General features: G+C 37.0%; 1 protein-coding gene across 1 annotated transcript in view; it reads left to right on the top strand.

Moving 5' to 3' along the window:
* Positions 1-24,727, top strand: part of LOC110172105 (F-box and leucine-rich repeat protein 17) — a 542,271-nt gene that overhangs the window by 146,734 nt on the left and 370,810 nt on the right. The window contains exon 6 of the mRNA XM_055161948.1: positions 23,137-23,267. Coding sequence (XP_055017923.1) covers positions 23,137-23,267 — 131 coding nt within the window. The remainder of the gene's footprint in view (positions 1-23,136; positions 23,268-24,727) is intronic.

Raw genomic sequence — 24,727 nt, 5'->3', positions numbered from 1 at the left:
AGTTACATAGATATTGCAAGAACCGTCTAGTGTATTCTGAAGTTGTAGACCGTGTACCGGCCAATGATCGAAGAGCTAAACCAACCCGAGTTGCGATAGCAGACTGCACACGCTGTCCTCCTTTGGACTTCCTTTGTCAAATACAAACTTCACATTTTTATTGCACCTTTAATTCACAAGTTCATCTCGCAGAAACGACAATGATCACTGACTGACATGTTCACTTACATTACATACGTCACGACCAAATACCAGCGATTGGTTTAAATAAAAAAAGTACCCGCCTACCATCAAGGGAAGAAATCCTAATGCTGCGAATTCAGACGGTTTCCACAAAGTGAAACCGGCTGAAGAATCAGGCTAGTGAGCGGGCTAGCAGCACTACAGATCTGACCTGTCACTTGTCTCCATGAAGATAGAAAAGAATGGAACTAATACAGAGAGGTTTTTGAAGACTTGAAGCGTTCTGAAGTTTGTCATCTCATCTCCACATCTAAATGAGAGAATATCATTGAAAACCAAATTCTGTATAGCTCTTGAAGGGTGAAAAGTCCTCAAAATGTCTTCCATAAACAAGAAGCTAAAAAAAAAACCCCAAATACACCGAGAAAATTTCAAAGACTTTCTGACATTCTGAACTTATTCTGAAGTTGGTCATCAGCATCTTGGTTCATTTCCACACCTTAAATAAGAGAATTTGGTGAAAAGTCCTCAAAATGTCACCAAGAAACAGAAAGCTTAAATGAGACTTTTTCTTTTTAAGTTCTGAAGTTCATCTTTGCACCTAAATCAGAGGATGTCTTTCAAAACTAACTACTGCATCTTGAATGGTGAAAAGTTCTCAAAATCTCTCCCATAAACAAGAGGCTGAAACTCATTAATATATACAGACAGAAGTTTTTAAAGACCTTTTTTTTTCCATTCTGAGTTCTGAAGTTCGTCATCATCATCATCATCTCTGGCCCTAAATGAGAGGATGTGAGAGGATGTCAGGAGCAGCGTGACTGACAGGGCTAATGAGAGCGCTCAGTGAAGCTCCACAGACAGCTGCCACTCACAGTCTGCAGGGCCAGTGCTAAACAGAGCAGAGCCGGACACAGCTCAGAGGAACTGGAAAATATGGAAATTACAAACGCTTTGGTCATTGAAATTACATGGGGTGTGTTGAAATTAACAAGAGAGGCAAGGAAGACGAAACTTACAAATACAGTAATAAAGTTTGAGATCGACTTATATGGGGTTTTCATGGACGATGCTGGTATGATTGTTTAGAATATCGATCTACCTATGACCGACAAACTCTGCTGATATTTTTGGGCTGATACTTGCAACTGTAATTTAAACTTACTAGAAACTCACCCACAGCTTTTAGTTTTACCACAAACCTTTATGAGCCCATTGTAGTTGTGCTTTGTACAGCTATCTCTTCATTCGTGCTGGGTATCATTAAGAAGCTGCCGATACTTACTTCAATACATAGGCCACGATACGATACATATGTCGATACAGTGCACTTTCGGTTCGATACGATATATTTCAAATCAATTCAATATGGTTCAGTAAAAAAAAAAAAAAAGACTAAATGATGGATGTGATACTAAAAGTGTTAGTGTAAACCACTTCTTGTGCAAAATGAATAAGAAACACAAACATTTTACTCATTAAAACAGTGAAAATGTCAAATTTGTTGTGTAAACGAGTTTCCTTTCACTAAACAAGCAACAAAATTGTAGCTCTATAACAATTTTTTTTTGTAAAATATACCAGAAATGCTCTTGGCAGTATATCAATACAGCAGCCCACGATACTGATACTATATCATCACATTAAACAATACAATATATCTATATTTTGATATTTCTGCACACCCCCTGCTCTTTATATAAAGCTTTCTGTGTATTTTTAGGTAGTAGATCAACCAAAACAAAATATCGTCCTATAGTGGAGATTTAAGGTCGATAGCAATATGTTAAAAAGACCAAATGTCATTGCCATCGGCCTGTCTCTACTTTCGATTGGGAAAAATGTGGTCATTATTGTAGAGAATTTGAACCAATCACTTGAAAAATTGAGGAAGTATTAACGATTCACTATGTAACTTTTTCTGGTGGGAGGTACATCATTTGCTCATATATAAGGAGATGTTAGTACCTGGAATTTTTCATAGTATGACTAAATTTATCTCAAATCTCAATGGAGACAAGCAGGTGACACCACTCAAGAGAATGCATGTTTTAAGGTTTTTCTCTTGCAATAAAAGTGCATGTAATTGAATAAAAAGGCAAGATAGATACACTTAATGCCATACTGTTGAGCATTCCCAAAAAAAGCAATCACATTTTTAAGAATTTATTAGTGAATTTACCCTTGACAACTAGACAACTGCCACTTCGAGCACCAGACCAACTCTTGTAATTCATAATTCCATTCTCTCAGCATACTGCCATCTGGTGCTAATAATTACAACCATCTCCAGTCTTTCTTTTTCGGAGTGTATTTTCTTTCTTCCTCAGCCCTCCGCTCTGTCCCTCCATCTTGCTGTCAAGTGGTGCTCTGTCTCTTCTGGTAGTCATTAAGTCCAAGGTCGGCTCCATCACAGCACCAGAGCAGGAGAGAGCCAGAGCAGCCTTCACTCCCCAGCCTCAGATGTGCCCGCTCCATACCCCCTACCCCCCATCTCACCCATCAGCCAATCACGGCCTCCCACTAAGACTCTGGCCCTCTGCAGTTATACACTTTCGAGTAATTTTATTTTAGTGAAAGATGGTGATGGAGCAAATGAAATAATAGGAATTATGAGATTGTTCAATGAATTCCTGCTATCAAGAAAACCACAACAGTGAATGAAAACTGTGCAGATTCGAAAATATTTTGTGAATAGACCTTTTTCACCAAGTGCCCCGCTGTAGGGACTTCTGGGTAATGGTTTTCTATGGCAAAATGTCTGTGAAAATGTCCAGCTTCATAAATCTGCCAAGCCTGATTCATCAGCCATTATCACTTCATAGAAACCGTCTGACCTCGCAGTATTAGGATTTTTTCACTCGATGGTAGACGGGTCCTTTTTTCATTTAACCAATCGCTGTTATTTGGTCATGATGTATGTAATGCACCACTAACGGGGCTAACTGGTATATTAAGCTTTTCCCAAATCCCATAGGAAGAAGGGCAATAACGTCTTTCCCCTTGATAAAATTCACCAAACATTCTCTATATTCCAGCTTTAAATCCTTGATCTCGGGAATCGTTGCCAACACAAAATATATGGCTGTTCGCTGATTGGCTGGTGCCCCAACTCACACTTCTGGGGTTTTTGCGAACTGTCTATTGTATTCTGATTCCTGATCTAGTCGCTGGAGAGAAATGACATTGAGTGAATGTGGTGCCTTAATGCCTGAATTTATATAGATGTTTGTTTTTTTTTTTATCTTTTGTGTGTGTTTTGCCTTATAGTGGATATTAAATTAAGTTGAGATTATTAACTTGACTATAGGAAAAATTAATTTAAAAAGGCAAATTTGCAACAACTAAAAACAAGTGCTTGCCAAGGAACGTACTGCATATACACTAACCGGCACTGAGCGAATGCAGCCACTATCTTGATTTATATCTTGATCCAAACCGTTTGTCACATATTTGTGAGAGTCGGCGTTAAAGGGTTAAAGGCTAACAATGACTAGCATTAGTGAACTACTACTGAGTAAAACTAGTGTTATGGTATGCTAGACATGTCAAGCATTAGAACTGCACTAATGTCTACATCTTCTAAGTCTGACATATCAAGTTACTTACTTTTTATTTATGACCATAATGTTAGTTTTGCTCAGTAGTTCGTGATACTAGTTGTTGTTTGCCTAGTTGTTTGTTTGTTTTCGTCTTTCTCACCTTGAGAGTTGTGGATAAATTCTTCATGGAAGAATGTTTATCCTTTGTGGACCTTGTTGATTCAAGATCAGAAAGCCTGCCTTTTTGAAGCTGGTGGAAAATAAGTGAGACATTTTGCCATAGAAAACCATTAACCAGAAGTTCCGCAAACTAACAGTGGGGCACTTCCAGTCGTTGTGAACAGGGTCTATTATACTTTTTGGGACTGTTAACAAAGATGCTTCACAGTGCATTATTCTTTCACTCCATACTCAGTGGTGGTAAGATACTACTGTAGCCACAGCTGCCCTAGGACAGACTGACGCAAGCAAGGCTGCTAAAGTGTGCCATGAGCCCTTCCGACCATCACCAACACTCATAGACATGCCACTTTCATTCTAAGCAATATGGGTGAGGTGTTTTGCCTAAGGACACATTTTTTTTTGCCACTAGCACCCTACTGTGACACCTGATGTTCCCTATACTACAACTACGTGTACTTTAGAGTATGGTACTTCTTCTACTATACCTACACCTACATCTGCTACTCCAACTTTGCTTGAATAAAAAAGAGCGCTCGTTAGGTTACTCAAACATGCATGGATGACATAATGACCTCTTCAGGCATGTTTTTGATGAGGGAACAACGTTTTAACATGGTAGAAAACAAAAAGAAAATTCTCTGCACAGAATGTTTTGATAATACTCACTAAATTTGACACAACTGGATCAGCGCTGTAGCTCAGTATGTGTGTGTTTATGAGCAAATAAAAGCCAGCGCTCTATGTCGTGCAGCCTTTTTCATTTCATAAACAGAATCATATGTTCTAACATCATACCGGCTTTGGGAGCTTAGGGCAGTATGCATAGGACTTTCAACAGCTTTACTATAAATATGACTGTGAATTGTGCAAAAAGAGGAGTTTAACCTCATTTTCTTTCCTTGTTTTTCCAAAATGGCATGTGCTCCAGTGCGACGCAGAGTGGAGCATATGGGCCAGCCTTGTTATTGTTGACTGTAATGGCTGTAAAGTGTACAACATATGTTTTGGTTCATGCTCTTTTGCAGTGGTTACAGTTAGAAGTTGTATATCAGGGTGTAACAAGCACTGGGTTTGTAGCATTTTTGTACAGATAAGTAGTAAAAAAAATCTGCATCTGTTGTCAGAGGAGATGTTAATACAAGGCCAAATAAAGTTAAAGAATCATCAATCATATTTTAAAGGGTCTCGTGTGAACGCAACTCGCAACTTTTAAAACAAGAGACCTTGAAACTATAAAAAACAACATGACTTTACCACAATATTAGTTTTTTCTTATATTTTGGATTTTTTTTCCCCATAAACTAGTTTATTGTGGGTCACCTTGTCACAATCTGCATGTAGAACTGCAATATACAGATACATACACCTCCCCGCTCCTCACTTTTTTGGCAGCACTGCCTTGCCTAACCAATTTTTTGTGTGAAAAACTGATCACTGTTTTTCCTTGTGTAAAATTGACATTTCATTCTTTTTTTTACAGAAAGATCAAAATTAGAGCCCAAACACAGGGGCAATAAAGTCCACGTTACTTATTGATTTAACGCTTTGATCCCACTTCAGGTCAAGCACAGGACTCACCCTTATACCACCTCGGTCTCCACTACATTTTCAGGTGGTGGTCTCCCTGTAGTCCTCCTCCTTATCTCCTGGCTGTGACCGGAGCTCACAAATACATAATCAGAGTGCCCTGTGTGAGCGCGATAACCCCAGCCCTCCGTGTCTGTGCACACCTCACTGCAGTGTGTCTGAACGCCCAGGGGATAAAGGCCAAATGAGGAGGAGACAGGATTTGGAGAGAGAAAGGTAATGGGGTTGGGGGCGAATCGTTGCAATGGTAATAATTTTCTTTAGCGCTGTATAGAGGAGATTGGGGGATTTATGATTATAATGAGCGGAGAGGCGCCCACGGATGATTTGTGGAGGAGTGAATGAGGAATATTCATTTAGTACTGTAATAGTTGAACCCCGGCGTCTGACATCAGGAGAATGGGCTTGTCATCTTGGTCCATGTTATTATTGCAAATTGTATATGCAAGGAGATTGTGTTTGTTATGTTACTATATGGTTGTACTTTACTTTACAGACTTTCGAAAGCCAGCAGATTGTTATTTGTAAAATTGTGTAAATCTTCAACTAAATTTACCATTTTATTTATATTTATTTACACCACCTGCTCATCTCCATGGAGCTTTGCCTGATCTTGCATTTATTTAGTTTCAGCTATTTTTATTGCGTTAAAATACTCTGCAGTATTGTGAAAAACATTTTACACATTTGACTTCACAACTTGACTTCCATGGAAATAGATAGTTTAATGCCATACTGTGGATTTTTTCCAAGTGAAACAATAACATCTCCATACAGGCAAGCAGGTGGTGACCCAATGTTACACCTTTACACTGCAAAAAACTAAATCTAGTCAAGTTAAAATGACTGGAATTATGAAAGTTTCATCATGATTTCAGTAAATTTCACTTGACAAGTACAATTATCTGCCAGTGGAACAAGACTTTTTATACTAAAAATATGAAAGTACATCTTGCTACACTTAAAATAAGACAAACAACAACTCTTTGAGCTTAAAATAAGAAACTAAATCAAATGTTGCTTAAATTAAGAAAAACACACATATTCCATTGGTAGATAATTTTACTTGTCAAGCTGAATCGACTCAAATAAAGCAAAATCTTCTTAATGTAAGCCTTTTTAACTTGCCTAGATATTGTTTTTTTTCCAGTGTAAAAATAACTCTTGTGACTATGGGCTTTAAATTGTATTTTTTTGAACTGAAGCATACATATGAACTGTGCTGCCAAAGAAAACTGTAGTTTTAATTAATAATTAGTTAATAAAATCAGTTTAAGTTCTTTTTAATTAATTTATTTTTTTTAAGGTTAAGTTAAGTAAAGTTAAGTTAGTTTATTTGCAACCTGGTGCCATTCAACAAAACATGAAACTTGAAACGCTACATGATTTATCTAAGCAGTTTTTACATATAAATTACATACTATTCGTGTAATTTACTGATAAATTAAATTGTGCTCCCTCCTTATTGTAAAATCTATGGGACATTATTTCCCCTCCAAAGTTCATCACGCGCCTATGCGGTCATTCGGCTTAGTGCGCTCATGAGAAACCAGCGCTCTGTATCTGTCAGCCCCATTCCTCACCAGCGCGCTCGTTATCATCACCAGCGCACGCCGGATTAGTGCGTGAGACTGAAAATAAGTGATAGACAGGAGATGGGCGGAGACAGATAAGGACTGCAGTTAACTAAAAGCGCCGCTCATTGGTCCGTGACTGATACTGACACAGTATTCTGCACCAATGGGCGGATTCCCCTATTCAAATATTCATATCCGTCTGGTGTCTTGTGTGCGTGGATGTTGTCAGCAGAGAAGGGGGTAGTTCACAGTGGGATTGTCACCATGAAGCCTGCCCCTGTCTCAGATGCTCTTGATAAGGGTCAATAGAGAAGAGTGTATGCATGGGTGCGCTGTTGTATTCACCTAGTCACACTGCTGCTCGGGTCCTGCCTTTTTATCCCCTCGTCTCATCTTGTACGACACTATTTCTAACATATGCACGCAGTGGTAGGGACAATGTGCCATGTTAGAGATAAGTGCTGGCTTTTCTTCTAGATTAAAGGCCCAATATTACACATAATTGACTATTTAAGGCATGTTATAATCAGGACTGGGTATCATGCAGAAGTTGTCGATAAGATACCTCGATACGAAGGCCACAATACGATACATATCTTGATACAGTGAGCTTACGATACGATTCAATATGATATATTTCAAATTGATTCGATACAGTTCATTAAAAAATTAAGTCTTAATCATGGCTGTGATATTAAAAGTCTTTGTTAAACCACTTCTTGTGCAAAGTTCATATGAAACACAAACATTTTAATCCTCAAAACAGTGAAATGTCAAATGTGTTGCATAAAAAGTTTATGTCCTGTGAACAAGCAACAAAATTGTAGCACTGTAACTAATACAATATAATAAATACTATATACAAAAATATATATAAAAAATACTATATACAATAATACACATACAAATATACAAAAGATACGATAAAAAAATCGATATAGCAGCCCATGATATCGATACTGTATCATCACATTAAATGATACAGTATGTCAATATTTCAATATTTTTGCACACCATAATGTTGTTTCTTTATTGAAAACAGACCTGGAGTTCTGTTTTGTTTCATTCACACATGTTTGAGTAATCCTTTGTTATTCGTCTGTCTATATCTCTAAAGCTCAAACTGCTGTGTTCCACCTTGTGATGTCATGAAGCTGTGGTTTTCAAGTTAACAGTTACGTTTTAGCTTTTGTTTTTTGAAATTCACAGGCTAAAATGTGGAAGTGTTTTCAGTTTGAGAGAAGAACACAGCCTAAAATAAGCAGGATTTGTATGTCAAACATTTGTGAATAAAACAAAAATCTACTCCAGTTATGTTATAATATGTAATTGTATGGGCCCTTTAAAGATTCAAGAAGTTAACTTAAGCAGCTGCAACTATGTATAATCAGGAGTACTTTTTAACCACAAAATAGACTAAAATGAAAGTGTTGTTTCTAGGGATGTAACGGTATCCAAATCTCTCGATACGATATTATCACGATATGCATCTCATGGTACAATACTTATTGCAATATTTTGGAGAGGCTAATATAATTGTAGATAAGACACTTTTTTGCCTTTAAAATACCCTGATGAGAATTTGATGTGAATTATTACTTTTATAATCTTACGAATTCAAGTAAAAAAAAAAGTTTCTTTATGTTGTCTGTTCTGAAATGAATCATGGGAATATGTAGTTACCGATATTTATTAGCTAGTGCTACTGTAAAACAGTGCATTTAATTGTAATTTGATATATTGTGACAGTCCACGATATTATTGTGATATCACGATAGTTTGGTTATTGTTACATTCCTAGTTGACTATTAAATGATAAACTTCCAAAGTATCTCATAATATATCTATCTTTATGGATGATATGGTTTTAACTTTATATTTTTATGGAAACAGCTGGTAGCTCTAGAAAGTTACACCGTGCTGCTTTGAATTACAACCAAATAAAAGTGGTAGCTGTGTACACAAACAATGTAATCAGGTGAAATATGTTGAATTTTATCAAGTGATGCATTGGACTACGCGCAGACAACACTCTGTAATTGCAAAGGTAATCCTGTTATCACACACACTATCTGGTCACAGTGGAGGGTTTCTTTGAAGTGGGATTTAGGAAAGACAAAAAATGAAAGAAATGCAAAACAAGTTTAACCAAAACTACATAAATTAGGACTTCCCTTAGATTTTACAAACCAGAAGAAATTTTGAGTGTGACACAATATTGTTCATTATTGTGTTTTTTGTTCATTTCATTACAGTTAAAGGTGTATTATGTAACTTTTCTGCCACTTGTCTCTATGGACATGTTATTTTTGTTTTGGAAAAGCACGCATATCTCCATAGAGACAAGCAGGTGGCATTACCAGGCCAAGTCACAGGTCAGAGCTATGGAGAGGCGAAATACATCACAGTAAAAATGTTCAAATGTATTTTTAGGGCCTGTTTACTCGACAAAAATTACAAAATATTTTATCGGAAGTGCCTTTTGTTTAGACAGTGACTGCGTTTTTGGGGCTTAAAAATGCAAAAATCTGAAACCACCTTCCAGAGTGGAAAAGTTGAACACATTCTGCCGTAGTGTTCCCGTCTACACTGCACAAGACGCAGAACTCTGGTCAGGTCTGCTCACGTCACGTACACGTTTACATCACATACATACAGTACACAGAAACATGGCATGCTTACTTAATTGAATTCCACACACTTTTGTGTCACTGTATGCACGCAGATTTCCTCCCGAAAACGCTCTTCTAAGCGTGGAATAAAAAGTGAAGACGCAACGCCACTTTTGCGTCTTCTGTTCAGACCGTCATCATATAAACGTACAGCCTGATTCATGCTGACCTTGCGGCATTAGGATTCGTTCGACAGCAGGCGGGTACTTTTTTTAATTTAACCAATCGCTGCTTTTTGTTCATGACGTATGTAATGTGCCGCTAATGGGGCTAACTGGTAGCTTTTCCCAAATTGTGTAGGAAGAAGGGCAATAACATCTTTCCCCTTGATATAATTCACCAAACATTCTTTTTATTCCGGCTTTAAATCCTTGATCTCGGGAATCGTTGGTGCCCAAACTTGCACTTCCGGGGTTTTTACGAACCATCTAGTGTATTCTGATTCTTGAGCGGAAGGCACTAGGTGGCGCCAGCCTGGCTAATAAACGTAGTCTTAGAACCTAAAAATTTAACTTGCAAGATTAATGAATACAATTTCATATTATCGATCATCTAGGCAAAGCAATAACAGCTAAACAGTAAAGAAAACCTGTTGAATGTCCAACTTCTGGGAAAGTTACATAGTGCACCTGTGGATAATTTTTGAAAACATGGCTCATATACTATTGGTAGCCTATGCTTTTTTATATCAAGTCATGTGTTTTAGCATATTATGATCAATTTTCAGCCCGACGTGAACCATAAAAAAATCTGACCTTCTGCTCTGGGGCCAGACATTTGACATTTGTTAACTACCCCATTGCCTCAGCGTTATTATAATCCAACTCTTATGTTCTTTTGCCTGCATTCCTCTCTCCCAAAATGCATTTCAGCACTTCTCAACATATTTTCTTTGACATAAATTCACATTGTAAATCCTGGGGCTCTTATAAATTGCAGCTACAGCTATGAAGAAATGTCTCATATTTTCCAAATCCTACATGGAACCTCTTCAGGCTCTAAACAATGCCAGCCCTGTTTGCGGTTTCGAAACTGCTTGTTCTCTGAGTTTGACGGACAGCAACAACTACGAACTCCAGTTTTCTATTTGTGACATCATATCCTCTGCATAGGGTCCAGCTACTTCCTTCTTGGCCTCATAACTCTTGTCTAAATACATGTGGTAATGGCAGGTAGTCCAGTTCAGGTACCACTAAAGTAACAAAACATCCCTTCATTTATTTAACTGTAGCACGGAATAACATTGGAATAACACTGGAATTGCCAACGTTCCTCAGCTGTACTCTGAGTCAATTTTAATATATTGGATTTACAACCAGTCTTAAAGGTTCTTATAGCACATATATAGCACACATATATAAATACTACAGTGTGCAATACAGCTTAAAGGTCCTGTATGATGACTCTTGTGAGCTTTAAGCCATGTGTGTAACAATGACCAAAATGTTGTGATATTGTATCGTCAAAAGTCTCTCAATAATATCGTAGGACCATCACAATATATCGAATCACAAGTTTCTTTGCTTAAATTTATTGTTATGGTGCAGCAATAGCTTAAAAAAACAGAGGGAACTACATCGACCATGATCCTTTGCTCCGTTTTGGTGCAAACTAGATGAAGAAATAGCAGCTCTAAGCACTTTTAAATCTTAGTTCTTTGGATTAAGTCTTGTCAAGGCATTTTAAGAGGAAAAAGTAGCATATTCACAATTTTGTGAGCCTCCACAAAATATCGCAATCGTTTATATTGTGAAAATATCATACCGTGAGATTTGGATATCGTTACGTCCCTAGTGGTTACCTCCTCAAAAAACATACCCGGAGTTGTGTTTTGTTTCATTCACACATGCTTGAGTAACATTGTTTTATTAGTCTGTCCACATCTCCAAAGCTCAAAATGCTCTGTTCCAACTTGTGATGTCACGAAGCCGTAGTTTTCAATTTGGAGAACACAGTGGAGCACTTTCTGTATTATATCACAAGGTATAACAGAGTGTTGAGAGAAGAATTCAGCCTAAATATGCAGAGTTTGTGTGTTAAACATGTGTGAATGAAACAAACAAAACGTCAGGCATGTTTGCGATGAGGAAGCAACATTATAACAGATCAGAAAATATCGTAATAGCTGGGGCCCTTTAAATAAATTCCAATCTGCTACATGCTTGTATTTAACAGATTAGAACAGGTGACAATGACGTCCTCTTTTTCATATCAAAGAGTGGGAATAGAAGAAAATAACAAGCAGGTGCTCTGAAGGGATTTGCAAAACCAAAAACGGCCTTGCAAAACCAAATCGGGAAAGAGAATAAGTACCTGAATGACTTAGTCAAAAAACATTCAGGGCAGTGTTTTTTATGAATGAACTCAAGGTGCTACTGTTAACAAGCTGACATTCTTCACGAGACTCATACACAATATAAAATAAGCAGATTACAGTAAAGAGCATGAAAACAGGGTAAACTTAAAACATATTTTCAATCGCCATATACTGTACATAACATATTATATTATCACATTGTACTGTCCTTACATAGATGTTAGGAGTTCCAGCTTGACAGTGAGCTAAACTCTGATTCAATGATGAGACAGTTGTTGTAGTTTTCAGATTTAATGCTCAACTTTTGAATGCAGAACTGCAAGAGAAAATACAAAAATACAATCGGCTATCTCTTAATAATTTCACATTCTAGTACATGTATATTGAGAGCTCAGAAACTTGTAGTAAAACAGTTACAACAAATTGCCTGTAAAAGTTGGCTTATGTTAACACAGATCTGTTTTTATCATTAGCATATTATCTGAGGATACGTGATGCGTGAAAATCACAGCTGACATAAATAACAGCTGACTACTTTACATAATAACAACATCTTACAACTTACATTACACTATTTTGTTTTTTAAGTAATTTATACACCCATGAAATTACCCAGATTAAATGTACAAATGTATACACATTTTGTCATGAAATGCATTAAATTTATTTAAAAAAAAACTCGTCAATACCAATTTGAGACAGAGTTAAAATAGTGTGATGTTAATGTGTAAATTAAAAAAATAAAGTTTGTGGGGTTAACTTGCATTTCCTGATAAAACATACTCTCTGTCTTTATACCCTTGACCTTAATCTTCCTCTGAAATAAAAATGAAAACACTGTATTTCATATCCTAACCCGATGTCAGAATAATATTTTTCCATGTCTTGCATATTCCAGTGAACACATGTAGTTTTTGGAATATTCATATCTCCGGCATTAGTTTCCATCATGTTGATCCGAGCTGTGTGTGTGCTTGCAGGGTGGAGATCCTGGGCCCTGGGAGCAGCTGGGGTTTTCAGGTTTCCCCGTGTTTTTTAGCATCGGCATGAATGAATAATTATCCAGGTGTAGCCGCCAAATCCGAGGAGACAAGACAACTCTGCCCGGTTACAGCCCTCAGCCAACAGGAGGAAAACTCTGCCGAACAGCTCACCAAAATCCTGTCTCTCTCTTTCACTTTTTCCCCTCAACCTGTCTCCTCTCTCTCCCCAAGATTCACAAAATTTCGTAAAACTTTCATGGCGACTGGGTTATTTTTCTTATTCCTCGCGATTTATTTATCCTGCCTGTCTTTCCGCGGATCAAAATATACCCAGAGAATTCCGTTTTATGATTAAAGAACATGGCAACCTTTCACCTCCGAGCCAAATTTGGGTAATTTAAACTGAGGAAAAACAAACATTGTCAATTTCAACTGCGTGACTAATTATTTCAAAGTCTGCACTGCCTTTAGGGATTTGTGAAGTTTTTTTTTTTTTTTTTCCAGAACGTGACGACGAGTCTTCCTTTCATGCCGACATCTGCAAAGCGTTCGTTTTTTTTTTTTTGTCTAACCTAGCTACACCGTCGGCCAATCAGAAGCTACAACTGTATGGCCTGATTTCCCATTGGCTCTTGACATCAATGAAGTGCTCCCCATTGGTTGTGGTGGGATTTCTGTTTAGCAGGCAAAAGCAGTTTGAAGATTTTTGGTTAACAAATGCTACTTTTGATGTCAAGGCTTTTAAATATGACTCTTGGGCTTAATAAGTATAAATATTGAGAGCACAATAAGAGAGAAAGAGAGGAGAGAAAGAGAGGGAGAGAGAGGAGAGGGGCGGTCATTCATTCAGTGTATTGGTGCGATGTAGTAGCACAGGAATATAATGCATCTCATGTCTTTTAGCATTTTCTATAGCTTATATTTTTTGATTATTGCAGCTCATGTGGTTTAAGTGACCATTCAAACATGACATATGCCGTATTTTACATGCAGATATTCAAGAGCACAGACACATTTGAATAGGCCCATGAATGAATGATGCATTTTCAAGTGTGAACATGTTTAATAAAATCTGCGTAATATCAACAGGACTTGTAAGGCAACAGCAATGTTTGAAAAATGCCCCAAAAATAAATAAATAAATAAATAAAAAGTAGAAAAAAGAAAATTTTAAAAAGTATTAAAATATTTGTGCTATAAAAAACAGTTTGGAGAATTTTAATTTTATATATTTATGTTTTTAAAAAAAATATTTACTCATGAATAATAATAATTTCTCTTGTAAATGTTAGATACACAATATATATAGATTTTATTTTATTTTTATTTTTTTATATTTCTACTTCTACTACTACAAACTAGTACTTTTACTGTACTCCGCACCTCTGGTCCGACCCCAAAGCAGTGCTATTGTGTTGATTAGGGTTGTAACAATAACCGAAATATCGTGATATTGCATCGTCAAATGTCTCACAATAATATCGTGGGCTGACACAATATATCGAATTACAAGTTTCTTTGCTTAAATACATGGTTTTATAATAGTAACAGCTTGTAAACATAGGGAACTACATATCCCATGATTCATTTCAGTGCAAACAACTTGAAGAAATATGGTTTTGACTTGAATTCTTGAGATTATGACAGAAATAATTCACACCAAAATCAAGGTATTTTAAAAGCAAAAAACTGTCCTATCTACAATTATAATAGCCCCTTCAAAATATCACAATAAATATCGTACCGTATCGTGATAATATCGTACCGTGAGGTTTGGATCTTGTTGCATCCCTAGTGCTGATGTAAACATGCTATCCACTTCTTCACAACTTTCACTCATAATATTTCTATTAAAAATAAATAAATAATTAAATAAAATGTAAAAAAGCTGATGCAAATACAAAATAAAACATGTTCAATTATATAGATTTTTTTCCTCTAGAAGTGTAACCACCAGAGCTTTTGCAGATGTAAGCGAGAGGAGACGGTAGAGCAGAGCGGAGTGAACCCCCTCAGCGGAGCAGACAGACTTTATGTATGTGCTCTGCTCTGATTGGCTGAACTGGAGCAGGGACCAGCCAATGAAAACCAACGAAAACAGACCTGTCGTTTCACTTACACCAATAGAAAGTTGCTTTTTGAGTACGGGGAAAAAAGTTAAGCTGCTTTCACACGGAGAGAAAACACGAGGAGAGAGAAAGAATGGTAGAGGACCTGTCCAATAGAAGAGCCGGACAGAAAAATGAATAAATGTGCCAGAATTTGTGTTGCTATGGTGATATGATTGTTTACCAAAAATCAGGTCAAACCAGGCAATCCTGAAGGAAATATGCACACAGAAAATAAATTATGCGCTCATAAATTTAAATTCAAGATGTTTTTGTACATCTCTTGGGTAAAGTGTTGAGCTGGTTATTGTCACAAATGAAAACGAAAATATATTAAAATTGATTCAATTTAATTTGTCTTATTAACAACAATTAAAAATGCTTCTTAATATTGTTTTTAAAACACTTTAAAGGTTCTATATTATACTACTAATGCTACAACAACTACTACTACTACTGCAGCTACCACTGCTACTACCACTATGACTACTACGACAATGACTACTACAATGATGGCTACTGCTAACACTATGTCTACTACTACTACTTCTACTAAGATTATGACTATTGCTACTACTACTACTACTACTACTACTAAAACTATGACTACTACGATTATGACTACAACGGCTACTCCTATTGCTACTGCTTCTACTACTGCTACGACTACTACCACTACTACTGCTACTATCAGTATGACTACTATGGCAACAACTGCTACAATGATGGTTACTACTAACACTATGTCTCCTACTACGACTACTACTATAACTAAAGAAATTGACTTCGACTGCTGCTACTTCTGCTACTACGATAATGACTACAATGGCTACTCCTATTGATACTACTGCTACTGCTACTATTGCTTCTACCGCTATTACTGCAGCTACCACTGCTACGACTACAATGTCTACTACTATGACGGCTACTACTACTACTACTACTACAACTACAACCGCTACTACTTTTACTACTACTGCTACTACTATTAAAACCATGACTACTACTACGATTATGACTACAATGGCTACTCCTACTGCTGCTACTACTACTAGTGCTGCTGCTACTACTGATGTTACTACTACTGCTACTCCACTATGACTACTACGACGGCTACTACTACAACTATGACTAGGACTACTACTACTACTACTGCTACTACTCTAACTACCACTGCTACTACCACTATGACTACTACAACAATGACAACTACTACTACTACTTTTTAATATTGCTTATAAGACACTTTAAAGGTCCTATATTACGAAAAATTTACTCTAGACTCATCAAAACCTGTGAATGAAATATTCACACAGGTTTGCGTAATCCTTTATTATTAGTCTGTGTACCTCTCCAAAGCGCAAAATACTCTGTTCCACCTTGTGTGTGAAGTTTGAAAAGCACAGTGGAGCACCTCCTGTTTTACCACATGACATCACAAGGTAGAACAGAGTGATTTCTGTTTGAGAGAACAATGTAAATTTGCAGTTTTTTAATGTGTTAAACATGTGTGAATGCAACAAAACACAACTCCAGGTTTGATGAGGAAATAACATAAATAGCATAATATGGACCCTGTAAATTGTGGATATTTAACTAAAAAAGTCCTATTTCTTCCAACAAAATCTGACTGAAGTTTAAAGTGACTGAATCTCAAACTTAATTAAAAACTTAGACAGACTTTCCTCTTTTTACATATTTTCGTACTTTGGTGTAACATTGTGGTTTCTTATGTTCACATGTCAAGTCTTATGTTATGTGTTTTGTTTTGACTAATACACACTTTTTATTCTTTTAATTAGCTCCGATTGTTTATCATGTCAGCACAGCCTCCCATGACAGTCCAGTCTTGACCCTGCGGTGCTCCCCCTACAGGCATCATGTTTATTGTATTAGCCTCCATGTCTGTCCTCACTGTAATTATGCGTATGCTGTATGTATAAAAGTGCTTTCATGTATTTTTCATGATGACCTTATATCACACTAGACTATTCCAATCAATTTGTTTTTCTCTTATCTTGTGTATTATGTTATTGGTAATTGTTTGAGAGGCCATAGGTATTTTCATTTTTGCCCCGGGGCAGCTGTGGCTAAGGTTGAGACTTCTACTGCTACTACTGCTATTATTATAGCTACTGCTACTACTACTACTACTGCTACTCCTGCTGCTCCTACTGCTTCGACTACTACATCTACTCCTACTACTTCGACTACCACTGCTACTACCACTTACCAGTACTATGACAATGACTAGTATTATGATGGCTACTACAACCACTATGTGTACTACTATTACTACTACTACAACTACAACTACGACTATGCTGCTACTACTGCTACTACAGCTACTACTACTACTACTAAAACTATGACTACTACTACTACGATGGCTACTCCTATTGCTATGACTACTACAATTACTACTTCTGCTACTACTACTGCTACTATTAATGCTACTACTAATGCTACTACCACCATGACTACTGCGACAACAACTACTACTACTACTACGACGGCTACTACTGCCACTACATCTACTGCTACTACGACTTCTACTATAACTACAACTGCAACTATGAATGCTGCTACAACCCCTACTACTTTTACTAAGACTATGACTACTACTACTACTACTACTACTACTAAAACTATCACTACTACCTCAAGTATGACTACAATACCTACTCCTACTACTACTACTACAATGACGACTACTACTATGATAGCTACTACTACCACTATGTCTACTACTACTACAACTACAACCACTACTACTTTTACTACTACAGCTACTACTATTAAAACCATGACTACTACTGTGATTATGACTACAACAGCTACTCCTACTGCTGCTACTGCTACTAGTGCTGCTGCTACTACTGATACTACTACTGCTTTTACTGCAACTACCACTGCTACTACCACTATGACTACTACGACGGCTACTACTACAACTTGGACGACTACTACTATTATTGCTACTACTTCTACTAAGACTATGATTACTACTACTCCCACTGTGCAGAACAGATCCCAGAATAATTCATAACAGTCTTAAATTTTGGCAAACCAGTTTTTGGATGCTTCTAAAATGTTGCACCATGTTTCCTCATCAAGAACATACTTTGATGTGTGTTTTGTTTAATTTCACATTTGACTAGTCCGACATACTTAGCTTCAGTCTCTTGCCTCTAATTGTGATAATCCAGAGTTACTCAGTGTCCACAGACCCTCACCAAATTACCACCACTTCACAGCCAAATATTTTTTTTTTCCTGGCTCATTAAATCTGATTTAATTGTCAGTGCTGCAAAAGAAACCTGACCTTGTCTGAGATCTTATTTCAGTTTTATGATTATTGTGAGAAGAAACATCATGAATTTATCGATGACGCATTAGGGTCAAGAACGGTTATGTGAAATGTCAGGACTCGGGTGGCACTTCACACCTTGGGCTGGTTCAATGGACTGAACTAATAATAACCAAAATGATTTACTGTTAAGAACTAGAGTGTGTTAGATTCCCTTTGGATAGATATTTAAAGGCAGTCCCTTACCAGAGCTGTGTCACAACTGAAGAAGCTCTTTGGATGAGTGGCAAAATGTATTCACTCTAAAAACTTCTGTCCATTTTCTGATCAGTCATAAAGTTGTTTCCTCTTTAAAAACATACTGAGTTTTGTTTTGTTTCATTCACACATGTTTAACACACAAACACTGCATATTTAGGCTGAGTTCTTCTCTCAAACAGAAAACACTCTGTTCCACCTTGTGTTGTTATGTGGTAACACAAGAAGTGGTAACACAAGAAGTGCTCCACTGCATTTTTAAACTCCATATGCCTTCACTAGAATCATTTGGATGATTTCAGACCAGGAATTGCCAATTTCTACTGAACTGAAGGTAAAACAGAGCTGTTAACTTGAAAACCCCTGCTTCATGAGGTGGAACAGAGCATTTTGAGCTTTGGAGAATAGACAGACTAAGACCCTGTTTACACATACACAGGTATTTTTTAAAACAAAGATATTTCCATTTGTTTGTACCTATCTTTTACACGCAAACAGCAAATTTGCCTCTGAAAACAAATTTTTCTAAAACCTCTGGCTACAATGGAGATTCTGGAAAACTGCAGTTTGATGTTTGCGTATAAAGTGAGATAAACTGAGTGAGTTTTAGGCAACTAATGCGCCAAAAGTGCGACCAATGTTTACCTTTTGCTCTGATGATGATCATGAAGCATTCAGAGCAGCAGTTGCATTTCTTCTGGTGCAAACATTTTTCATGTGTTTGCATAATGTCCAGAGACGAACGAGCTCGGAGGTCAGCAATTTTGCCACTTCTTTAACAGATCTGTGGAGAGGCAATCCCGCTCAGTAATGCACATTTTTCAAGGTATTTTTGAGTAATGCTTACAACTGTAATAAAATAAATGCTACAGGTTTGAATCTAATCCAGGTGACGCCCAGAGGCTTGGTGTAGTTACGATGGTGCTCAATGACAGGTTGATGTAAACAAAAACTTTTTTGAAAACAATGCTATGTGCACGATGTTATTTTGGAAAAATAAAAGGGAGAGAAATATTCGTTTCTCAACATATCCGGGTATGTGTAAATGCAGCCTAATAATAAAGGAATTCTTAAACGTGTGAATGAAACAAAACACCATTCTGGGTACTTTTTTGCAGAGGTAACTTTATAACATGGGTTAAAGCTCATAAGAGTCAGATTTGCTGTAGTATATGACCAGCTTTATAAAATCAAACTTTCTGAATATTAAAGTAAATCAAATTTGACACAAGGCAGGAGCAAATAAAGCAATTTAGGACCGTCAAATACCTCATGCTATATTTCAGACCTCTCTCAAAATCCTTCTATTGGTCCAGCACTTTACAGATCCATTTGAGCTTTAGTTTCTTTTTTGAGTGTGGCTGTGTTTCTTTGCCATTCTCAGCATGTGTAGTGTTTACATGATCCTTACCTCACAGCTGGCTCGGTGCCTTATCCATTTCTCCTTGTGTATCCCCGCTGCTCCTTATATGTCAATCCTATGGCGCTACCGACAATGCCTCGCTAAGATTTTAACAGCACTCAAACTTGTTTTCTGTGCATCTTTAACCTGACATTTAACACCCAGCACCAGGCATCGGCATACACCTGCTCTATTTAAATAAAATAGTCCTTCAATTTCTACATAAAAAGCCTTAGCGTGTCTATCATTCGCCGTGAATAGAGACAAAATTTTCTCATAAGCGTGTCAGGAAGTCGCCTTTTTTTCAAGATTAATCCAAGCCCGCTCTCGTAAAGTGTTCAGATAATAAAGTAGGGATATTGAAATGAATAGAAAGAAAAGGGGGGATTTGGGTATCTGCGCCTAGTCCCACTCGGTAACACCAAAGCAGAGAGTCGCGCAGTCGCAGGGAGCAATTTTCAGTCATTTATCGAGTTGTTCGCTTTTATTTGGCATTCAGCTAGCTATCACTTCATCAGATTCACAGGAAAATCCATGTTTTTTGGGAGAGAGGAAGTGGAATGCCTGTACAAGATAGTCCCTTGGCTTTTTGTATAGACGACGTGAAAGCTTGAGTAATTGTGTGTTGCTTGCATTTGCTCCCACTATTTCAGTTATTATTATTATTTATTTTTTTTGCAGTACAGTTATGTTGTTGAAAATTCAATGTGACGCTAGGGTAAGGCTGCGCAATTACTGGAATTTTAATCGAATCAAGATCCGTTGGGTTCCAGTTGTCAGTGAGCATCTTGGGAGTTTGTAATCGACAGGTCTACGGCCAATTTTGTGGAAGTAGAACATGTGGTTTGGAGCAGAGTTTGAACTTTGGATGGATTCATTTCACAATCATTTATGTTGTGTGACACTGATTAAAGTCTGACATGAAATCAAGCTTCAAGTCATGTTTATTTGTTTTTAATAAGAAAACATGTTGGTTAATTTGTGATGTTATATTTCTCATGAGATGGTGTAATCCCTCTTTCGTGCAGGAATGGTTCAGTAGAGAAAGTTTCAACAGGGGTCATCAGGACACTGTTTTTCCATCATGTTGTTTGTCGTTTATGCAGATGTAGGAAGTGTAATTTAATAAATAAATAAATAAAAATCTTTATCTAATAGGGATGTAACAATAATCGAAATATCGTGATATCGTATCGTCAAAGTTCTCACAATTATATCGTGGACCATCACCATCAATATACAAGTCTCTTTGTCTTAAATTAAGAGTCTATGGTGCAGCAATAAAAATGACTAAAAAAAAGAGCAGAGCAGTTTCAAAAGAAACATTGACAATAAAGACATGATGATCCTTTGCACACATCCAGAGGTCATGTTGCTTAGTGCTAGACATTACATGAATGTTCAATTCAATGAAAAACATTTTCCAAGCATTTTCAAGTCTTTAGTTCTTTGATGCAAGTTTGACATTGTCTTTAAGTTCAAAACAGTATTAACACACATACATTCTACAGTTTTGTATTCATTGAAAAATACAGTTCATGTTTTAAACAATTTCATGCAAACAGTTTTTTTTAGTAGTCTCAATCAGTGAGCAAACATCATATGCATCATCAATGTAGTGTGAATCTTAATCGATACGAACTTGAGATTACATTATTGTGAAAATATCTGTAGTACATGAGAGATGATATATTGCTGATACAGTATTGGATATATCATGATGAATATCCAAAAGTAATTCCAAATATCATCCTGATACATCAGTATATCTCATAGTTCAATATCATGTATTAAATATCGTACAGTGCATAACATACAGTATCTGATAAGTACAGTGATGTATCTGTGAGACTTGACATATCGTATTGTTACACCCATTATATATTGAAAACTACCAAGACTACATAAACCATGATCCTTTGCTCCATATCAGTGCAACTACATGAAGAAATAACAATTCCAAGCACTTTTAAGTCTTAGTTCTTTGGATTAAGTCTTGTCATTTTAAGAGTAGCATATTCACAGTTTTTTTGCCTCCACAAAATATCGCAATAAATATCGTACCGTGAGATTCATATTGTGAAAATATCGTACTGAGAGATTTGGATATTGTTACATTCCTAATCCTCCCCACCATATCATGAGCTTTCCCACAATATCATAATAAATATCGTACAGTGAGGTTCATACCGTGACGATATCGTATTGTGAGACTTGGATATCGTTACACCCCTATTATCTATTCAAAAACACCAAGCTTAATTGATATTTGTTCTGAATTGTTGTGGCTAATAACTGATATTCGCCAATTTCTATCATCTTTAATCTGCGGCAAATTTAAATGACAGATGTACATATTATAACAAAGCATATTTTCTTTCAAAAGCGACATTATATGGGCGACAGGAGCTCAGTTGGTGTGAGTGTTTCAGATCCACTGACCCATAGGTTGGCGGTGTGATTCCAGTACACTGTGGTCTGAATTTTTGAGTGGTTCTGTGCTTTAAAACACTTTGAGTGCAGTGACAGTGGAAAAACGTTATATAAAAAAAAACTTGACCATGACCATAAATTGCTGTCCTTTTGATGATTGTGTAAACATGCAGCCACTTCTGTAGTTTCGCTGCTGTATTGTCTCCATTTGAAATAGAAATAAATATTGGCCTGATATTAGCTCAAATTTTTTGCCCATTCATTAGCCACATAGATCCCCAAACTTGTCATCTTATTGTTAATGTTTTTAATTGCACTGGCTAATCCATCTGACAATCACGCCTATGAAAATAGAAAGATTTACCTCACATCTTCGTAAAATAGTATTGGAGTAGTGTGTGTTCTGAATTCCTGGCAAACTGTCATCTTAATTGAAGTAGAAAACTCTTCCAAGCTGAACTGAACTGACACTGAAAACTGAATATTGTGAATCATAGGTTTGGCATTCCCACACACAGATACAACTTTTCCAACTCCCTTTATATTCTGTCTGAAGTAGTGTTTGTGCATGTGTTTTTCAGCTGAGTAACCTGACGGTGTTGGACCTGCGGCACATCTCGGAGCTGAACAATGAGACGGTGATGGAGGTGGTGAGGAAGTGCAGAAACCTCAGCTCACTCAACCTCTGCCTCAACTGGAGCATCAACGACAAGTGAGTACAACACAGAAGCTTTCATCTACACTGCGTGACTGTTCATGCAATTATTCTTGTTTCTTTGATGGTTTAAATAAGTGCTGGTTGCTTTGTTGTAGTAAAGGCGCTGTAGCTGATTTTTACCATCTTAAAAATGTAAAAAAGACAGCTGGTTCATTTCAAACAGTTGCTGCGGACCAAAGTTATTCCTCACTTTTCTAACACATTTGCAGAACACTAATTATTCACTACAATGAGTTTATTGATACTTTGCAGCTGCTGTCATCTGTGATGCTAACTTTGAGCACTTTTATATCTGAGGCTTGCGAGACTTTAATCTGAGCTTTGTTTTAACACAGTCTGACCACAAAGATCTGATTTAGTTGGAACTGCAACTGGTGAGATGAATTGTGTGCTGTTTAACAAGTCTCTCATGCTTAAAATTACAGGCATAAGTTAGCTCGCATCAGACAACAGTTTTTCAATTAGTCGCTCTTGTGTTTTTGTTGAAAACCGAACATCTAAACAGGAACATGGATGCTCGTGTTAATCACAGCTCCTGGAAATGTGTTATCTAAATCCATTTTGTATTTATTCTTGAGTTTTCAGACAGTCTTTTTAAAGTGTAATTTAGTGTTTGGTAATGTGTGCATGGTGTCACCTAGTCAGGCTGGCGCCACCTAGTGCCTCCGCTCAATTTCATTTCTCTCTAGCATCTAAGTCAAGAATCAGAATACTAGACGATTCGCAAAAACTCCGAAAGTGTGAGTTTGGGCACCAGCCACTCAGCGAAGAGCCATACATTCTGCGTTAGCAACGATTCTTGAGATCGAGGATTTAAAGCCCGAACAAAGAGAATGTTTGGTGAATTTTACCAAGAGAAAAGACGTTATTGCCCTTCTTTCTACAGGACTTGGGAAAACCTTAATATACCAGTTACATTACAGCATACAGCATTACATACGTCACGACCAAATAGCAGCGATTGGTTAAATAAAAAGTACCTGCCTACCGTCGAGCGAACGACATCATGACCTCCTAATGCTGTGAGGTCAGACGGTTTACACTAAGTGAAACCGGCTGATGAATCAGTCTAAGTGTCACCATGGTAACTGCTGAATATTCCACTATAGAGCTTCACATAGAACACCCCCAGTATGACGTCACTGCAAAGTATCAATAAGTACATTTCACAACTTCAGAGGCCAGAGAGATGATGTAGCAACTACATGGACAAATTGGGTTTTATTTGCATACTCTTATACTGATACTCTGACTACTACTACTACTACTACTTCTACTACTACTTCTACTCAGCAGGCTGTGGACCATGCCTTAAGTTACACAGTGTGCCCTTAATTACTGTTTTACTCACAAAAATGCAATTTATGTGCTTTCCTTACCTGTATAGATAACTAAACTATAAAACTATGTCACAAATTAAATTGCCCAATTAGCGCATGTGAGCCCACCGAGCT

This window comes from Boleophthalmus pectinirostris, unplaced genomic scaffold (genome assembly GCF_026225935.1).
Source record: "Boleophthalmus pectinirostris isolate CB_2022bp ecotype Guang Dong unplaced genomic scaffold, ASM2622593v1 HiC_scaffold_4, whole genome shotgun sequence".
Taxonomy (NCBI): Eukaryota; Metazoa; Chordata; class Actinopteri; order Gobiiformes; family Gobiidae; genus Boleophthalmus; species Boleophthalmus pectinirostris.
This window is presented reverse-complemented; position numbering and strand designations above follow the sequence as displayed.